This window comes from Calypte anna, chromosome 9 (genome assembly GCF_003957555.1).
Source record: "Calypte anna isolate BGI_N300 chromosome 9, bCalAnn1_v1.p, whole genome shotgun sequence".
Classification (NCBI taxonomy): Eukaryota; Metazoa; Chordata; class Aves; order Apodiformes; family Trochilidae; genus Calypte; species Calypte anna.
In genome coordinates, this window is record NC_044255.1 from 4,960,021 (window position 1) to 4,978,595 (window position 18,575).

The window sequence follows — 18,575 nt, forward strand, 5'->3', positions numbered from 1 at the left end:
TCCTCTGGCAGCAGCAGCAGCACCTGGGATGGTTTCAGTCTTGCACAGGGAATCAGATCCCAGCTCTTGCAAGACAAGACTCCCAGCTGAAGACACTTTTTAGGAGCACTGACAGGTATTTCTCTCTCCCAGAAATAAATGTTTGCCCAGAGCAGGCTGGTTTGGCACTTGCAAAGTTTCCATAAAAAACTTCTCTCTAGAAATGATTGGTGTGCCCTGTTGAGACAGGAAATTCTGGGAGGGATGGGGAATAATCTGAGAATTCAGATAACTCAGTGCACATTCAGTGTTTCAGAGTATTGCTGTGCTGATCATTGATAGCAAATCCTTGTGTGTTTTAGTGGGAGGGAAGGGCAGGGGCATTTGTTCTGGAGCTTTGAAGCTGCTGCAGTTTGGGCCACTGTGCCACTGTCAACCCCTGGCAGTCAGGACTGATACTGGGGTGACTTCAATGGACATGAAAAGCTGAGTGTATAAACAACATACACACACACACACAAAAAAGACAACAGACCAGAAGTTGCTTCCAGGGAATCTTGGAATAATAACAGAACTCCTTTGCATAATGCAGACAAGTGAGGTATTGACCAGGGCCCCAAAGCTGTTCTGGGGAATGGGAATTCTGGATCAGAGCTCAGGGGCAGCCTGAGGCAGCTTCACAACTGGTCCTGCTGGCAAGGGCTCTGCATCTGCTGGGGGGAAATTCTCCCCAGGCCCCTCCCTGCTAGCAGAATTCCCTGGGACAATCCAGCATTCCTCCCTCCACTGCCTGAAAAGCTGATAAGCTCAGATAATTCATCATTCCCTTGCCCCCAGGTTTCATTCCTGGGCAATCCAACCCAAGATGCCAGGGCTAAGAAAGGAGAGAGCAGCCAAGGAGGGCAAACACAGAAGTGACAATTGCCTTCTGCCGCCGGGGCTGGGGCTGTGCCAGCCCTAGGGATGGGTGCCCATGCCAGGAGCAGGCAGCTCTTGTGCTTCTGAGGGAGAGGGAAGGTCCTGGGGTTGGTTTTAGTCCCCACTCTCTGGAGGACCACAGGGAATGGTGATGTTGCATCTGGTTCTGGCTAGAAGGGAAGGGAGCTGTGGGGTTTGTTTTCCCACAGGTAAGGGCCATGGGAGCAGGCTGGGCAGGGCCCAGGAGGAGCAGCTGAGTTCTCACTGGGTTGATTTCTTCTTTGGCCTTTGCTATTCCTCTTCAAGTCTATAGTGTTCAAAGTGGGCTCGAGCATCCCCTGCAGCTTTGCTGATGTTTCCTGGACATGGTTCCCTTTGTAGGAATCAGCAGCAATTCAGGAGCTGGCATCTTGCTGCCTGGGCTCAGTGTCCCAGTGACCAGTCTGGCCTCTGCTTCCCCAGTCTGCCATCCCCAGGGTGGCTTTGGGGAAGGACCCTTGGAGCATGGCTGACACTGGGTAGTGAAGCTCTTTTTGTTTTTTTGTTTTTTTTTTTAAGCTGCAAGAGGAGAATCTCTACTGTGACTCTGAAGAGCAAACAAGTTCACACAGAGATGCTGGAGACAAACACAGGCTCAGAGTCACTTTTAGGAGTTTCTTTATGAATTTAAATGTTTCCCCTGGTTGGGGGCTGGGGATCCAGTCCCAGAATGACTGCAGATGCTACAGGATTCCCATAGCCCTGCATGCCCAGGCTTGGGGCAGCTCCAGTAGAACTGAGGAGTGGACTTGTGAGCTCTGCAGCCTCTGCTCACTCACTCAGCATGGATTTGGGATGGGTGGGTGTCTGCCCCTCCACACCATGGCCCTGACCTGAGGAGTCACTCACTGGGGCTTCTGACTCCCACTAGGGTAAGGCAAGGAGCTCCTGGTGCTCACCAAGCTTTACATTAAATCTATTTTGGTTTTTTTTTGGCCACGGTTTGAAACGTGGGTAGTCAAAGTGAGGCTCTTAAGGTCAGATTTATGCCTTTTTAAAGTGGCTTTCTGGGTTTGTTTGCTTTTTTTTTTAAAGGTCAAAACCCAATAGCAACATCCCTTGAACTGAGGGTCTGTGGGGGTTTGCATAACACCCCTAGGTTTCAGGCTTCCAGAATGGAACTGCAGACTGGCTGCTTGGAGCTAGAGTTGCAAATATTGACTTTTTTTTTTTTTTTTTTTTTTTTTTAAATAAAGGAAAATGGACAAAATAGGCACCAAGTTAACAACATCTGACAAGAACAATTACAGACTTACAAAATACACAGCTCTGATTTTTACCATAAATAAACACATTACAAACAAGGAACATTTTCATTGGCCAGGAGGCAGGGCAGGATGATGGAGAGACAAGAATCTAAGGAACTGAGTACAGTATTAATTAGGCACATTTTTTCTCTACCTGCTGTGACTCTAAGCCCCTACAGAGGTTCCTGACCTTTCCTCAAGCTGCAGGTTGATTGGCACAGCTCTGTGTACTCTAAAGTTTGTCAGTGGTGTTGAAGCTAAAGGAAAGCAGAAGGTGAGGGTGCAATCCTCACTGCTGCCTGGGCTGGGTTGGGATGCTGACTGACCGAGTTGGGAGGGAGGAGGAGGAGGAGGATCATGTCTCTGAGAAACGGGGGGCAGAGGGTGGGCAGAGGCCATTTCCCACCACGCCCCCATGGAAAAAGTCTCTTGTCAGTGCCTGGGGACTGCTGCTCTGGGGCTGCCAGTGGAGAAGGAACCGTGCAGGGCAGCGCTGCCATCCCCCTCCTGACGGAGCTCACAGTGGGAAGGAGGGAGCTGCAGTGGAGCTGACAACTCCAGGCTCTGCAAATGGAACACATCAGGCTCCCTCCTGGGATCTCTTCCTGGGAGTTTGTGCTCGCTAAGACTGCCACAGCTGCACCCGTGTGTGCAAGGACGTGCAGAGCATCACCCCAGAGAGAGCCCCAGCGCCGTCAGTCGTCCCGCAGAGCAGCTCTGTGCCAGCCTCTGGAAACCAAGGAGTTGGAGAACCTGGGCTCTGCCTCCCAGGCCCGATGGATAAAGTGCTTTCTGACCAGCAGCAGGGGCTCAGGCACAAGCCCGGGGGGCTGCCCTCATTTCCTGAAGGGTGTCAGCCTGCTGATGTTCTGCCAGAAATTGGAGGGCTTGCGCTTGGGCTCTGCCAGCATGAAGAGCTGGTGCTGGGGGAGGGTGCTGGGCAGGCTGGGGGGCTTCTGACGCAGCAGAAAGTCATAGGATGGCCTGCTGAGAGCTGGGGGGAAGGGGGGAGAGATGGGGAAGCAGGTTAGCTGAGCAGAGCTCTCCTCCCTGTCCTCTCTTCTGTCCCTGGGGAAGGCTGCGGGGCTAGGAATTGGCTTTGTCTTGGGCAGGACCCTGAGTTTCAGCCCTGCTTTTGGAGGCTCAGAATTGATGCTTTGGCAGTCCCAGAAGTGTGAAGCAGAACAGCAGGGCTCAGGAGCTGTAGTTTGTCATTAGCAGTGAAAAAACCTCACTGGGGGCTTCGGTTGTTTCCTCTCACAGCTCCTTCAGGGGGTTTCTAAGTCCTGAGGCTTGGGAGCTCTCATCTACTGCTTCCCCCCTAGGGCTTTGCACTGGGACTGAGCTCTGCCCTCCTCCCAGACTTCCACCTCTGTGCAGCCAAATCTTACTGATATTTTTTTTTTTTTTTTTTTTTTTTTTTTTTTTTTTTTTTTACTGCAGAACTGGTTGGGATTTACCTGCTGGCTGGAGGTAGCACCAGAACATGGTTCCACGTGGTTCCAGCAGAAGCAAGTGATATCCCTTCCTCTGGATATCAAGAGGGGTGGGTGGTGGCATCCCAAAACAAGGGGGTAGGAAACTTTATCCAGCAGTGCTGCAGGTCTGGGAACCTTTCTTTCTCTGGCTTGAGTTGATCCTCCCCTGGCTGCTGCTCAAGATTTTCCTGTATCAGTGGGCATGGGATCCACCCGTGGCACTCTGCCACTCCGCTTGGATTCCCAAGCCACTGTCCAGGCAGGAATGGTCCCTGCTGCAGTGACCTTCCTGACCCCTTTTGCATCCCATGGATTACTGCAAGGCTGAACCTTCCTTCTCTTTTCACCCAGAGAACAGCACCCTGCCTGGGGAGCCTGGCTTCCAGGCTGAGGCTGGGAAGCAGCCTTGGAACAGCAGCTGCCTCTGGGAAGTACCTGGCTGCTGGCAGGGACTGGCACTAAGGGATCAGCTGCAAAGTAGCTCTCCTGGACCTGGGAATAGTTTCCTGCCTCCAGGCACCGGAATCTGCCAGGAACTGTACTGCAGAGTTCCCCATCTGCCCTTCTCATGAGCCCTTACTGACCCCTCTTAGAAACTGTTCCCTTGTAGTGAGCATGGACACCCCCACCCCAGGCCCAGCAGAGTTTGTATGTTCAGGTGTAACTCACCCTTAGGCTTCCCAGTCTGGTGCTGCTTGCTGGCATTCAGCATTGCCTGTTTTTTCTGCAGCTCTGTGATAGAAAAACCTTGAAGATAAGACAGAGTTTGTCAGCAGCACGTCTTCACTGGATAACTGGTGAGAAGACACTGACACAGGCAGTAAGGCAAATACAGGGGTAGAGATGAGAATCCCAGGAGGAAACTATTCCCAAAGCTAGAGGGGGCAGAGAGCATTCCCCCCAGCCTGTGCTCTCCTTATCCTTCATGCCAGGTTTACTCCTGCCCTTTCCTCCCCTGCTTTGCTGGCTGCTAAAGACAGGCCAGGTTCAGATCTCAGGAGAGGACACATGTGACTTCAGCAGGATTTGGACAAAACAATGAAAACCCTCTCTCACAATTAACGTGTTTTGTATAGATCTTGCCAAGTTTGGCAGTCACTCTGTATTAGAAAATAATAGAAGCTGTATGGAATGCACTGCCTGTTCTGTCAGCCCTGCCAGACCTCAGTCCAGCCACACCAGCCTCCCTGGGAGGACACTGCTCTGGCTGCTCACTCCACTTGCTCACTCCATTTTTCCCAGTTCCACAGATTCATTCAGAAAGTGCAGCCCAGAGCTGGACTGGAGCATGGACTGGCTCCCCCTCTCCCCTCTGTGCTCTGTCTGGTGGTTAAAGGAAACAACCCAGCAAACCCCCCCAGGGAGAGCCTCCCAGCCCTGCTCTCTCCATACCTGTCTCCTGGTCCAGCTGAACCTGTCTCCTTTCATTCTCAAAGGCCTTCAGCCAGCGTTGCTTCTGCTCAGGCTTTTTAGTACAGAACAAGTGAACCTCCTCAGTGTCTGGGCAGTGCAGTTTGAATGCATTTTTGACACTGATGTTGAAGTCTTTGTCCTTCCCATCTTCTACATCCAATATTTCCATCTCGTCCATGTTGATCCGACTCTTGTAGTACAGGATGTCCCGGCGCAGGAGGTCCTGCAAGAGAGATCCCACAGCTCAGCTGTTACTGCTTCCTGGCCTGACCACTTCTCTCCCTGGATATGAGGGGGAATTTCATCTTCCTGGCAGCCACTGCAGTCAGTAAGAAAAAAACTGAGGGGGGGTTTGAACCTGGGGAAGTGCAGATTGCTGAGGTCCTGGTGACACTCGGGAGAGAGGGGAATCAAGAGGTTTCTCCCCATGCTGGGATCAGGATAGAGTGAATGGTTGTTGGTAATTAATACAGTTTTTGGTAAGAAATCAAGGACTTTTCAGCTTTCCATGTTTTTCTAGCGTGCAGTTGTACAAGAAGCTGGGAATGAGCAAAGCAGAGGAACAGGTCCAGGGTGACCAGTGGGATACTCCATATCTTTCTCTCTTCCTGAATTGCAGTTACAGGATTTTCTCTGCTGTGGCCAGGGCTGGGCAGGCCAGGGGACGGTGAGCAGCTGCACTTGTTAGTATATTCCTGTACTATTTTTATGATGAACTAACTAATAAATTGCTGTTTTTCTCAACTGATGAGTCTCTTTGCCTTTCTAATTCTCTCCTCAGGAGATGGGGGAGACAGAGGGGCTGTATGGTGTTCAGTCTGCCAGGTTAAAACTGTGTTGTGGAATATCAGCTGCCCTGCAGAGCTCTGACTGAGCAGCATGTCCCCAAATCCTCATATTGAGGCAGTGTCAGAAAATACATGAACCCTACAGTCCTAGTTAGAAAGCAACAACAACTACAAATCCTGATTGCCTTTTGGCTTTTATACTGACAATGAAAATTTGAGAGCAGTGATGAACAAGGGAGGGTCTCATGCCTGTTACCTGGAGCTACCTCTATGTATGCCATGAGGTATGCAAAAAAATTGGCTGTTTCAGAACTGAGTATGCCTAAGGAAGATTTCTTTCCATTACATAAAAATCATGTGTGCCAGAAGCACACGTGATGCTGGTAAGTACTAAGGAAGCAGGTCAAGAGGGAGTTAGGTCATAATCTTTAGCAGTGCAGTAGATATCATTTGTCCCTGGCTAATGAGGTTACCTTTTTACAGCAGACAAGCTGGTGATCAAAGAGGAAGAACATCCTCTGCTGGCTCTTGGCCTGAGGGTGGGAAATTTTGGTTAATTCCCCAGAATAGATGAGTTCTGAGCTCCTGACTAGGACATCTTCACCCTGAGAACAGCACAAAGAAGATGTTTACAACCATCTGTGGCTGAGGATGTTTGTGAGAGGAACATCAGGGAGACAGCACACAGACAAGGTAAATGTGAGCTCTTACTTCCCAGTCTTCAATGGAACTCTGCCAGTGAGCAATTTTGTCAATGTTCTCCAACCTCCTCTTCCTCTCGTTGATGAGCTGAGCAACGTTCTTCATGGCATTTAAGGCAGCTTCAACATCTTTGAAATCCCTGCAGAGGATGAGATGAGAGATGGAATCTGGATGGAGGCATGACCTGCCATGACCTGCACTCAGGTAACCTCAGGAGCCATGACCCCCATGTGGCAATACCAGCAGCACAGCTCACTCCTTCCTTCTTCCCTTCCATTCCCCTTTCTCCCCATCCCTCCAACCTTTCCCCCCCTCCCTCCTCCCCTCCCTCCCTGCTTATTTCCTCCCCCCCCCTTTATCCCCTTAAACCCTCCTCCACCCATCTTTCCCCCCCTGTTCTTCTCTTTCCTCCTCCCCCTTCCATCCTTATTTCCTTCCTCCCTTCTCCCTCCCTTTCCCTCCTCCATCCTGTGTCCACCCCACTTGCTTTCTTACCCCTCCCGCTACCTACCCAGCTATTTATTTACCTACCTCCTCACTTATTTACTTATTTATTTACCTACCTCCTTACCTACCTCCCCACCCATCTACCTCCTTCTCCACCCCACTACCTACCTGATTTCCTACTGAAATAAGGGTCAGAGACTTTGAAGCTTTTCCTACCTGTTATATTTACATTCACCACACAGAGTGATTTCTCCCACACCTGCACTTTTCAAACTTCACAGATACTGATCTGATTTTATACACAGCCTGTTTCCATCCTGCCCACATGAGACAGTTCAGCAATCACTGCCTTCATTTCCAACAGGAGCTGAGAGTTTATCCAGAAGGGTGCAAAAGAAACTGTGCTACCTTCCCCCCTCCATCTGCTATCATCTACTTCTTCTGAGTTTAGAGCAGCTGGAAAAGAGCTCTTCTGCACAACCTGTTGCTTAGACAGTTTGCAAAACATCTGTACATGAAAGAGCTTTCTGGTGAGAGGTCACTTTTAGAACATGCTTATAGATTTACTGACATATGTTTAAATTCTGCTGCTGTCATTAGGAAGGTTAAATTGAGTCAAACCACAATGGACTGATATCAACACTGGGCTTTAATAAAGATTTTTCATCTTTCTTCCTGTAGTTGGTCATTTCAGATGCTTGACTCAGTGGCATGGTTCCACGAGCCAAGGGCAGAGCATTCACCTGATGGCTTGGTCTGCAGACAACACCTTCCCACCAGGGATGCACTTGGCAGAACTCTTGACCACCTCTCAGCCCTTCTGTGCTATGACACAGTTACAGGTACATTTTGGGGTAAATTCAACCACTGCTTTTGCAGTAAAGTTTTCAACACCACCACCGGAAACATTTTACACCAAAGTATGTGCTGCTATCACACACATGTGGGCCAAATTAAATAGAAAATCAGTCTGTTATAAAATGGACCTTGCAGGGTCAGGAGGGACAGTACTACTGTAAGGGAAAATTATGTCTTCAGTAGAAAAATACTTCTTTTTCCTGGTTTCTACAAGGTAACAGAGAAGAACTGTAGTATCACCTGCTTTTGTCAGGCTGCCCTCCACATGTGATTCTGTGTAAATCCCTTTCCATCAGCCCCATTCCTCCCCTCCCCACCCTGCTGAGGTACCTGTGCTGGGGGTTGGTGTACTTCAGCAGCTCAGCCAGCTGCAGGGGATATTTGCAGATTTTCTGCACAGGGGTGAGCAGAAAGCCATCCAGAGAGATGTCAATCATCTTCTGGAGCAGGCGACAGGCTTCAAAGAAGTAGAGGTACTTGTTCACTTTGGTGAGGCGGGACAGCTCCAAGCAGGCATTGGGGTGGTTGTTGCAGTACTCAGAGTAGATCTGGAACTCTGTTTGCTGCAAGGGAAATTAAGGGGTTTAGTGCCCACAACCTTGAGGCTGATGGCTCACAGAGTTTTGAGTTCACTGGCTATGTGCACACAGGGCTCTTTGGTAACTTGTATCCACCCCAGACTTTGGAGCCTGGAGACCCAAAGCTGAGGATGGGCAAAACATGAGACAAGTCAGACCATGTGCAGCTTGCCTGATGGCCCAAGTTAATTCCATCTATTCTGGCCTGTGCTCAGAGCTTTTCATAGACAGATCAGCAGCTGCTGATCATGCACTCCTCTGAAAATACCTTAGTTGTGAACTCAGGTCCAGCTCAAGGTTTTGGAATCTTCTGTAAAGTATCACAGGCTGGCAAGGAGCACAGTGCTCAGAAGCTGAGGCACTTGAGTAATGCTGTTTCCACATCCACAAAACCTAGAGAATGTTTGGCTGGGAGGAGAGTATTGGGTGGGTGAGTGGCTTTTCATTTGGGTGGGTGGATGGGGTTTTTTTTCCAAACACAGCTTCAGTTCTGTCAGATCAGTTTCTACACCTCCTGGCTTAATCTGTGCTCAGCTATCCCTCTCCCATGAAGTCAAATGTACTTACATATTCCAAGAAGCATGAGCCAACCTCACTCAAATGTGGGTGGTCTTTGTTGAATTTCTTCTCTAGTGCTTTAACAAATTTCTTCTGGCACCTGTATATGTCCTCAATATTTCCAAAGATTGTCTTCAGCTGCTCTTCTGTAAACATGTCAGCTCTTTTGCGGCACTGTTTGATGTAACCCTACAAGAAATCCAAATCAGAAACCTTCCTGGACATTTGCTCCAAGGCCTTTGGTTATCAACAGAAAAGTCCATGGATTTGCAGGAAGAGGGGTACAGGAACAGCACGGGTGCATCCATGGTTTAGCTATTATATCCTCTAACACCACCCAGCCCATAGCAGACATATAAACCAGGTTCCAGTTATGTCACTCCCTCAAACAATGCTGCAATCCACACGTGAAGGAGTGCCAGAGTTGCTTTCTCTCCTGTTAAAGACACCTTTCTGTGTCTGCAGGTCACAGGATGTTCTGAGGGATTCAGGCCAGTTAAATCCAGTTGCAGATCTGATGTGGATGCCTGGATGACTGGATGTTAGGAAATGCCTGGGTGACTGAAGGGAGGAGGATGACACTGGGAGAGGAAAGGTTTGTTTGTTGTGACCCTTTGCCCCAGCTGGAAGGCACTATATTTTGGTGCCATTTCAGTGAAGAACTACATTCCTACACTTCTTTCATCAATTACTTTCATTTATCCCAGAGCATATGACAGTCTGTCTCTTCCCCAGGAGTTGTCCCAACACTCAGTATTTGTAAGGGAAAGACCTAAGTGGCTGAGCATCTCTCAGTTGTGATCTGAGCATGACTTGCCTGAAGGATGGAGCTGCTGAGTGCTTAACCTCAGGACATACATTAGAAGACAGCAATGCCAGGCAGTCACTTTTCTTTGGCTTGGGAAATTTAGTTAATCCCATTTAATCAGAGGCCAAGTGGGTGTTCTGGATACAGAAGCATTTGGGATACTGTTGTAATGACCTGTCTTCTGTTTTCTGAGCAAGCAATGCCATTTAGCAGGGCAGGCTCTGATGGAAACACAGTCCCATTTTCAGAAAAGGAAAATTTCCTGCTCAGGGTCGCTCTCGGGGCAAGATCAGGACATCCTCCATCCTTCAGACAAGTCTTTCACATTTGCTTTCCCCTTAATCCCGTTACCTCACAGATGTCCTTCAGGTGCTTGATGTAATCTCTCTCTGTGCTGATGATCTCATTGATGACATTGGTCCTCATCTGGTCCTTGGTGCTCTGTCCCATGCCCAGGCGGCGGGACCCGCTGCCAGCCTCCTCCTCCCTGCCACCCTCTGCCTTCAGGGGATAATCTTCCATGGGCTCATCCTGGTTTACTCGAAGCTGTGCCAGACACACAAGATGGTCACACTTTGTACTGCTAAACACAACTCTCCCAAGGAAGCCTCTCAGTAGCTGTTCCCTATTAAAGAAGAATTTAATGTTCATATAAAACACAGGAACGCTGCCGGGCAACACTTGACAGGGCTGCTGTGAAACTGAACTCCTTGGCACAGCCCATCAGATGGCAGCACAGCAGGAGCAGAAACTCCAGCGTTTTGCAGGAACAGGAACACCTCCCTCTACTCCACACTGGCAGCAGCAGCCAAGTGCTGAAGGTAACAGCAGCTCAGCAAGCCCTGCAGTGCAGTTGGGAGTTTTCTCTCATGTAGCAGCACTGGAGCTCCCAGGCTGCCCATGGGACTGCTCTGTACACAACTCAGCATGGAGAAGAAGTGAAAAGCACTGAGGTAGGGGCATACATACCCATTTTTAGTACAATGGCATTTTTAATATGAGACAGAGCTGCCTTAAACTTCTGATGTAGCTGCTTCAAGGCAGGACTACTTAGGACTTGTTACACGTCCATCAACACAAAATATACTGCACACCCCCCCTGTCAGCAGAGGCAGAGATTACCTGTACTCACTGCTCACAGCTGCTGAGCCATTCAGCTGTGCAATCCTGGTTTTCCTTCTCTGTGAGCAGCACTGGCCAGTCCTAAACTCATTCCTTGGCCTGAAACTTGTGTGGGGTAACTAAGAGCCCTGTGGATTTATCCAGTCCCTGAACACACCAGCCTTCCCTGAAGTTATCTTGAGGCCAAGTGATAATTAGGAGATCTTCACTCAGATGCTTGAAGAGCTGTCATAATAACTCTGCTAAAAGAACTTAGCTACTATGCATCCCTAAAGGCAAGCATGAGTCTGCTTCCCCTAAAATATTTATCACTTTTTTTTTTTTTTTTAATATCTGGGATAACCATACAGCTTGTCAGTAACATGAGAGAAAAAAGGCCTGTGTTTTGAGGGGAAAAAAATATTTCTGCCTCCACCAGTACCTAGAGTTTGGTCCTAGTAACCTTACTTACAAAAGCATCCACTGTTTGTAATAGTTTTCCAGATGAGACTGTCTCCCACCATCTGTAACAAAACATTCCAAAACTTTTTAGCACTGTCTGCCCCACCTCTGAAAGGACTTTTGCTACAGAGACTGGAGATCACCTGGTATCCCCTCATGCTTCCCTTAGTTTTGGGTCACTTGTGATCTTGAAGTGACCCAGATAAAGAGCTCAAGGGCTGAAAATCTCTGCCCTTAGGCACCTCATTGTCTCTGCAGTCCTGAGGAGCCTGCCCTGAAGTGCTGAAAGTAGCCTCAGGCCTCCACACCACCAGGCACAGCCCAAAGAAAGGAAAAAAGCCTCTCAGGAGGAAAGGAAAGGAGTGCACAGTAGTTACACTCTTGTTTTACACCCCTCCCACACTAGCACTGACAATTCAGATGTGTTTCAGAATGCTCTGTTGGAAATTACCCCAACACCTGCAGTGTACACCTGGAACTGGCTGGGCTGCTCTCTACATCTGTGTCTATAAAGCCTTTGCAGCTGGTGCCCCAAAGCATCAAGTGTTTCACAGCTCCGACCTTCTCAGTTGCCCCACATGACCTCCAAGAAAATTTTTGTGGTTTTCTCCTCCATTTTTCCATGCCTAGGGTACAGGGTTGTGTGGTTGCCCAGCAGCCCAGCCTTCTGAAAACTTTACATGCACAGCACTGGACACAGCACCAGAAAACTAAATTTAGTGCCATGCTCTCATCCATCTTGTCTGCTCTGCACACCACAGTGCAGATGTCTGCCAGCTGCATCTGGGATTCCTGTAGGAAAGTATTTGTTGCTTGCTCACCAAGGAGATGATCCTGCATGCTTGGGCACAAAATAGCCAATATACACACATGGAAACAGGAGCCCAGGTTGCAGAAGGGCAGCCCTCAGCTGGCATGGCTCAGCTTAACTCCTGAGGCTGGAACCCAATCCTCCTTGCCCTCATTTACTCATGTCAAGAGGGATTTCTCCACCCTGATGGCAGCCAAAAGGGCCTGGTTTAGTGTAGCCACATGCAGAGCAATAGACACAAAACACGACGAGCCAACTATCTCCAGGAGTCAAAGTGTCCAGGAGTCAGTACAGAACACTAAAACTGGAGAAACCCCCCAAATCCTTGATGCTAACGGAGAGGCAAACAGAAATGTCAAGTTCTTACCCGTACAAAGCTGGCAGGAAACCATCCTTCACTGTCCACAATCCTCCCCCACCACCACTCCTTGTTGGTAGCATCCATCACTTCAATGACATCACCAGCCTTGAATCCCAGCTCCTGGTCATCCATGGTGACATGGTCCCAGAGGGCTTCTGCATACACCACGCTGCCATCACTGATGAGCTGTGGAGAGAGCAAGGCAGAGGTCATACTGTCCCAGGAAAGCAGCTCAGCCTGCAGACCTGGCTCCTGCTGCTTTGGCACCTGAGCCAAACAAGTCTTGGTGCCTTCCCCTGAGCAACGTGGCAAGGAACTGGTGCTAGGCTGGGAGCTGCTGTGACTGACCTCACCCTCAGTAGCATTTGCTCAGAATCACTTGGAGGTGTACACTTACTGCCATGAAGAACATAAATCTGACTGGAATGTCTTACTGGTGCCTGCCCCAAACAGAGCTCAGGGGTACAAGTGCTGGTGGAAGATGTTCTTGGGTTGCCAGTGCAGCCCAGAACCAGACACATCACTTCAGATGTGGCAGAGCAGACCGGATCAGTTGTATCCAGTTCAATTCCTAGGCTGGTACAGAAATACCAAATGCACTCAGCATCAATCCCTGTCTCAGGGCAGATCCTGAAGGGTCACTCTGAGCCAGGGCTGGCATTGCCATGGTCCTGCAAGTCACTGCAGCAAGCAGAGTTGGGGCACAGCATCCTGCAGCATCCTCTCTGAGGAGGAAGCAGATAAAAAGGTTTTCTGTAAAATGTGTTAAGGCATGACCCAATCAACCAGCTCCATCCTGAGAGCTGCTGCCTGCCAGAGGAGAAGCATGTCTTAAAGGAAGGGAGTGCTCACTGATTCCAAGCAGGGGAGCTCCCAGGCTCAAAAAGCTCAGCTCATGTTACTACAGGTTTTAATCTTGGCAATTAAAACAAGGTTTGAAAAAGGACTCTCAATGTTCACATGAAACAACACTGATGTGCTGACCTTGTAATATCAAGGTCAGCTTAGTTCTGGCAAAGCCCCAAAGCAGTCTCTAGAAGAGAAAGATTAGAAGGGAGAGCATGCAAACCCAGCCACCTTAAAGCTCCCCTAGCCACTGGCAGCTATGAAAATAAACAAAAATTAGCTTTTTTTTCTTTGTTTATAACAACACTGAAGTTTGCAGACAGTGGTGTTGGCAGCCCAAAGGCACTGATGCTTGGAAAGTGAAAACTGACTGCAGCTCCAGTATTGCACCGAGTATCTGTGCAGCTGCAGCTGCTCTTCCTGCTGCTTCTGCACCCCCAGCTGCTGGGAGGGCAGGGGCTGGTGGATCAGTGCTTGGGGAGGTTTCTCAGGGCATCACAGAAGGATGGAGGGGGGGGAATACTGCATTTACCCCTCCAAAGAATGCCCCTGCCCAGGCTGCCAAAGAGGAGAGCCAAGCAGGGCTGCTGCCTGTGCCTGCCCCAACCTCAGCCTCACACACACAGAGCTCTGGGCTGCCAAGCCCCATGGCCATGGGCTGCTCTGCACTCCATTTCTCAGCCCTGGGTTGTCTCAGGCTTGACACCTTGACATAATTACCTCCTATGTCCTGGTCTTATTCTGACAGTAGCTCCAGGCAATATTAACAGAGATACAAGATCTTGACAGCTTACAGAAGGAGGGATGAAGACTCCTTTAAGAAATGCTTATCTTTGAGCTACTTGGTTCTAGTTGAATAAAACAGGAATAGCTTTCTCTGATATTGCCAAGTACACTGGATCATACAGATGAGAAAAGAAAAAAAAAAGTAACCTAGAAGCATCAGGAGAGGGAACAGGGCAGCTCAGGGAGAAGAGAAAACAGAATTTACTTTTCAGGTAGATACCTTCCATGAAGAACACCTGAACCAAAGCCTCCTGGTGAACTGAAATGGTTGCTGTGAAGTCTGGAGGTATGATTGCCCCCCAGACCTGTGTGGTACAGACTGGAGCTGAGCTGGGTCAGCACATCAAACATTTAAACCCTGCAGCAGCCCTGACCCCAGAGGCCAAGTGTCCCCCAGCTCAGCCCCTTCACCCTCCCCTTTGCTTCCAGAGCTTCTCTTCTATTTTTTTTTAACACTATTTTTTTCTGAACGTGTGGAGCAGACAGAGAGCCTCTCCTTTGAACTGAACCCAGGGGATAGTTTTCAAATCATCCCGACACCTTGCTTTTGCTTCCTCTCCAAAACTTTAGCTTCAGTGTTTCCTGATGGGCGACACCACCAGATCTTCTGCCATCTGCCCAGCAGGCACTGGGTCTGAAGGAGCCACCTGGGTTGTCCTTCTGGAGCATCTCCCTTTGCTCCAGGGAGAGACAGGCACCCCAGGGAAGGGTTCATGCACGTAAGCATGATGAATCAACCCAGCCTCGAGGGGTTCTGTTTCTCTCCCTTCCCTGCCAGGGAGGAATTTGGGCTAGCTAAGAGGAGCTGCCTGGCTCCAGGCTGTCAGAACCACAGCTCCACAAACACCTCCTTGCTTCTTGCTCTGTCTCCATGTTCCAGGCTAACACTTTGCACTTCTCACTTCAAACTATTTTCACTTGACTGTCATTCTCCTTAATAAATCTGTTAGTCAGCCAAGATCTGAACCCAATCAAGTGTGCCATGCTGATAAACATTGCTTATTTAGTCAGACTCCTCATGGACACCTTGTACAGCTGCCTCCATTTACCAAACATTCCCAATTTGTCATCACACTTATTTGGTAAGAACTGCTTTCCACAAAACCATTCTGCCTGGCAGGAATTACATTATTCCCTTTTATTTATATCATGAGCAGGGTGTCAGAGAGCAGGCCAGGCACACATCCACCTGAGTCAAGTCAGCTGTTATTTTTCCAGCTCCAGACCATTTTATTTTTAGCTGAAACAGGCCAGGGAAGTTCTTTTGCAAGGATAGGAATAGTTACCTGAGGCTAAGGAGGACACCTGCCAGTGCCCTCACAACCCATCACATGCCCACTGAAACTGCTAGACAAAAAGTTGAGTACAAAAGCAGATTTTTTATCCTGTGCTGCACAATTAAGCTGTGCTGTGGGATGCAACACAGCCAAATATGATTTTAAAACAGATTAAGCAAGTGCCTGTCCCTTAAGGCCACTTAAACACATCATATATGGATACAGCCCATCAAGAATCTTCAACACACCTGGAAACACACAAGGGAAAGTGCCAGGCCACACTTACATCTATTCCTGAGCCATTACCCCAAGTCACAGGTAAAAGTGGTACTGGTCTTAGGACATCAGGGTATTAAAACCATCAAAGGAAAGAAACGCTGACTATTCATATCACTCACAATTACCTCTTGAAAATGGGGAGCCCTGAAAATGTTAATTTGTCTGTTTCCTGAGGTACAGTCTTTTTTTTTTTTCCTCCCCCCCAAAGAAAAGAGAAGATGAAATTGACCTGGGAAACTGAACTGTTCAGACATTGCCTGGGAGGCTTTCTGAGAGGAGTCCCTGAATGCAGGTGCCACATCCTCACTCAAAATGTTGAGAAAGACCCTTACAATGAAGAGCTCAAAGGACCTCCAAACCTCCGTAAGCACTGAAAGCCAGAGAAAAGTCATTCCAAAGCTCTACAGCAGCTTAACAGCTTAAACTTATCTAAGGCCTTAACATGTTTTAAACGTTTTAAACCCATCTAAAGCCTTACAGTGGCTTAAGGAGCTTGAAATATTCTAAGGCTCAAAAGTGGTTTAAGTATCTGTAACTTTCAGCTCCCCCAGTCCTGGTGCCTCTCTCAGTTGTGTGGCACCCATCACTCCAGCTCAAGGGAGGATCCAAGTGCCACAGTCTCACTCCAGACAGCTCAGATCTCTGACAATTGCACTTTCTAACCCCCTTCCCAGCTCTGGGGTGCTCTGGGGAGCCCTGAGTCCCTCTCAGCACAGCCCCCCTATTCCTCAGCCTGCAGCAGCTGGAGGTGGGTGCCCACCCATGGGTTTCTAACAAGGTTTAATGTGCTGCTGCCATGACAGCACCTGGGAAACAGCCACAAGCACTTCTCCTCTTTTCTTTAATTTCAAAACTGGCAAGGAGTGAGGACTGGGGTTGAAATCTTGGGTCTGAACAAGACTTTGACCCAGGGCTCACACATCTGACTCCTCTACCGAAAGGTTCAACAGCATCCTCACCCCATCCATGGCTATTGCTGTCATTACAAAATATGTAAATATTACAAAATATGCTCTGTCATTACAAACCAGAGGGCTTGCAGCAGGACTGAGAACACCACCAACAGATGCACACTGCAACTAAGAGTCACATTTCCACCTCTGCCCAGTGCAGACACGGTGGGGGCACCATACAGAACCACCAGAGTCATGCCCAGAGTAAAACCAGCCAAAGGAAAAAGAAGATTAATATAAGACATTGTTTTTATTCCAGAGTTTCCAGCACATTCTGTTGTTAACAAGCCCAGTGACACAGCATAAATAACCAGCACTCGCCCTCCAAAAATCTTTCTTTAACCTGCATAATGGGACTTATTTTATTCTCTCTTTTTTTTTTTTTTCTTTAAATCAAAACACTTGAAGCATTAATTAAAAGTAATTATTGATGGTATCTCTCTAAATGCTTACTGTGTTTCTTATCTGGCCAGCTCATGCCTGAGATTCCACGAATAAATCACAAAGACAGCAGATAAGCACAAATCAGCACAGGAATGAGTTCAGCCTGGGAGGACAAATTAAGAAAAGATACAATCTAAAGCAGAGCTCTCCCTTTGGAAACCATGCCTGGGGCTCACTCCTGCTCACAGACATTCTTTGCACTCCTGAGACTCAAAGCAAAGCACTGGCACAGCAAAGCTCTTGCCTGCCCCGTGTCCTGGTGAACCTGGCACGTGTCCTGGTGAACCTGGCACATGCCCTGGTGAACTTGACACGTGTCCTGGTGAACCTGACACGTGTTCTGGTGAACCTGCCCCACACAAGAGCAACATTAAAGCCCTGTGCCAGGCTTGGGGCAGCAGTGTCTGCCCAGCCCTGCACCTTGCTTGGCTCAGCAGCTGGAGAACGTCATCACCATGGGGGCAGCACGGGGAAAAGTGGGGAGGGTCTTGCCCTTCCCCCTGAGAAGGACTCATCCAGCAGCCACAGAAGGGCCTGGCTGACACCACAGCATCCTCAGCAGGAGCTGAGAGCCCAGGGGACAGCAGGCACCCCAAGTGCTCAGCAGAGAGGCAGTGACTTGGTGGCTCCCCCTCTCCTGCTCCCTCCCTGGGGATACAGCCCAAATGCCACAAATGCCCAGCCTGGCTGCAGGGATTCCCTGGACATGACTGAAGGGATTCCCTGAGATGACTGCAGGGACTCCCTGGAGATGACTGCAGGATTCCCTGGAGATGACTGCAGGGATTACGGGAGATGACTGCAGGGATTCCCTGAGATGACTGCAGGACTCCCTGGAGATGACAGCAGGATTCCCTGGAGATGACTGGAGGGATTCCCTGAGATGACTGGAGGGAAGGCAGTCCCAGCCTCCCACAGAGCACCCATCTCTCCTGTCAAGTGCATGCACTGGGAGCACAGGGAAAAGGCCAACTCTGTTGACTGCCGTGCCCAAGGGCTCTCCTTCCCCACTGTCCCTTTTGTCACCACCCACAGATTTATCACCAGATTTACTCTTCCTGGGCTTTATCTGCCCCTGCAGCTTCTTCAGCCAAGACCCGAGGCAGGCTTGAATAAGTCACAACTAATTTCAGACTGAGTAACCCTTTTCAGTCAACCACAGCTGTAGGTGAACTTGAGGAAGACGAAAAACATTGGGTTCCCCTTAATAAAACTCAACACAGATACTTTAGGATTTCTCAGGTATCAAGCACCTGGACAAGCCGTGGAAAAAGAAAATGAAAATTCACTTAGCATTAAATATTAAGAGGAAAAGTGTTCCCAGGCTCTCAGCAAACAGGTAGCACCTGTGGCAGGCACTGCTGTAACACCTATCACCAATGTGTATTCTGAAACCTTGAAATCTGTCTTATCAGAAATGTTAAATCCAAGAACAATACTAC

At 48.9% G+C, this 18,575-nt stretch overlaps 1 protein-coding gene across 2 annotated transcripts in view; it reads right to left on the reverse strand.

Moving 5' to 3' along the window:
• Positions 1–2,126: 2,126 nt before the first annotated feature.
• The window catches only part of ARHGEF4 (Rho guanine nucleotide exchange factor 4), an 87,489-nt gene continuing 71,040 nt past the window's right edge, over positions 2,127–18,575 (reverse strand). Inside the window, exons 1-10 of one of the 2 annotated variants that reach the window (XM_030456540.1) lie at positions 12,946–13,011; positions 12,555–12,734; positions 10,165–10,359; positions 9,015–9,194; positions 8,200–8,432; positions 6,574–6,703; positions 6,336–6,467; positions 5,054–5,297; positions 4,331–4,408; positions 2,127–3,177 (exon numbers count right to left, since the gene is read on the reverse strand). In XM_030456540.1, coding sequence (XP_030312400.1) covers positions 3,020–3,177; positions 4,331–4,408; positions 5,054–5,297; positions 6,336–6,467; positions 6,574–6,703; positions 8,200–8,432; positions 9,015–9,194; positions 10,165–10,359; positions 12,555–12,734; positions 12,946–12,960 — 1,545 coding nt within the window. In that variant the 5' untranslated portion in view covers positions 12,961–13,011 and the 3' untranslated portion in view covers positions 2,127–3,019. Of the gene's footprint in view, positions 3,178–4,330; positions 4,409–5,053; positions 5,298–6,335; positions 6,468–6,573; positions 6,704–8,199; positions 8,433–9,014; positions 9,195–10,164; positions 10,360–12,554; positions 12,735–12,945; positions 13,012–18,575 lie in introns of those variants that run through there. The other variant, XM_008500864.2, reaches the window with a different exon arrangement.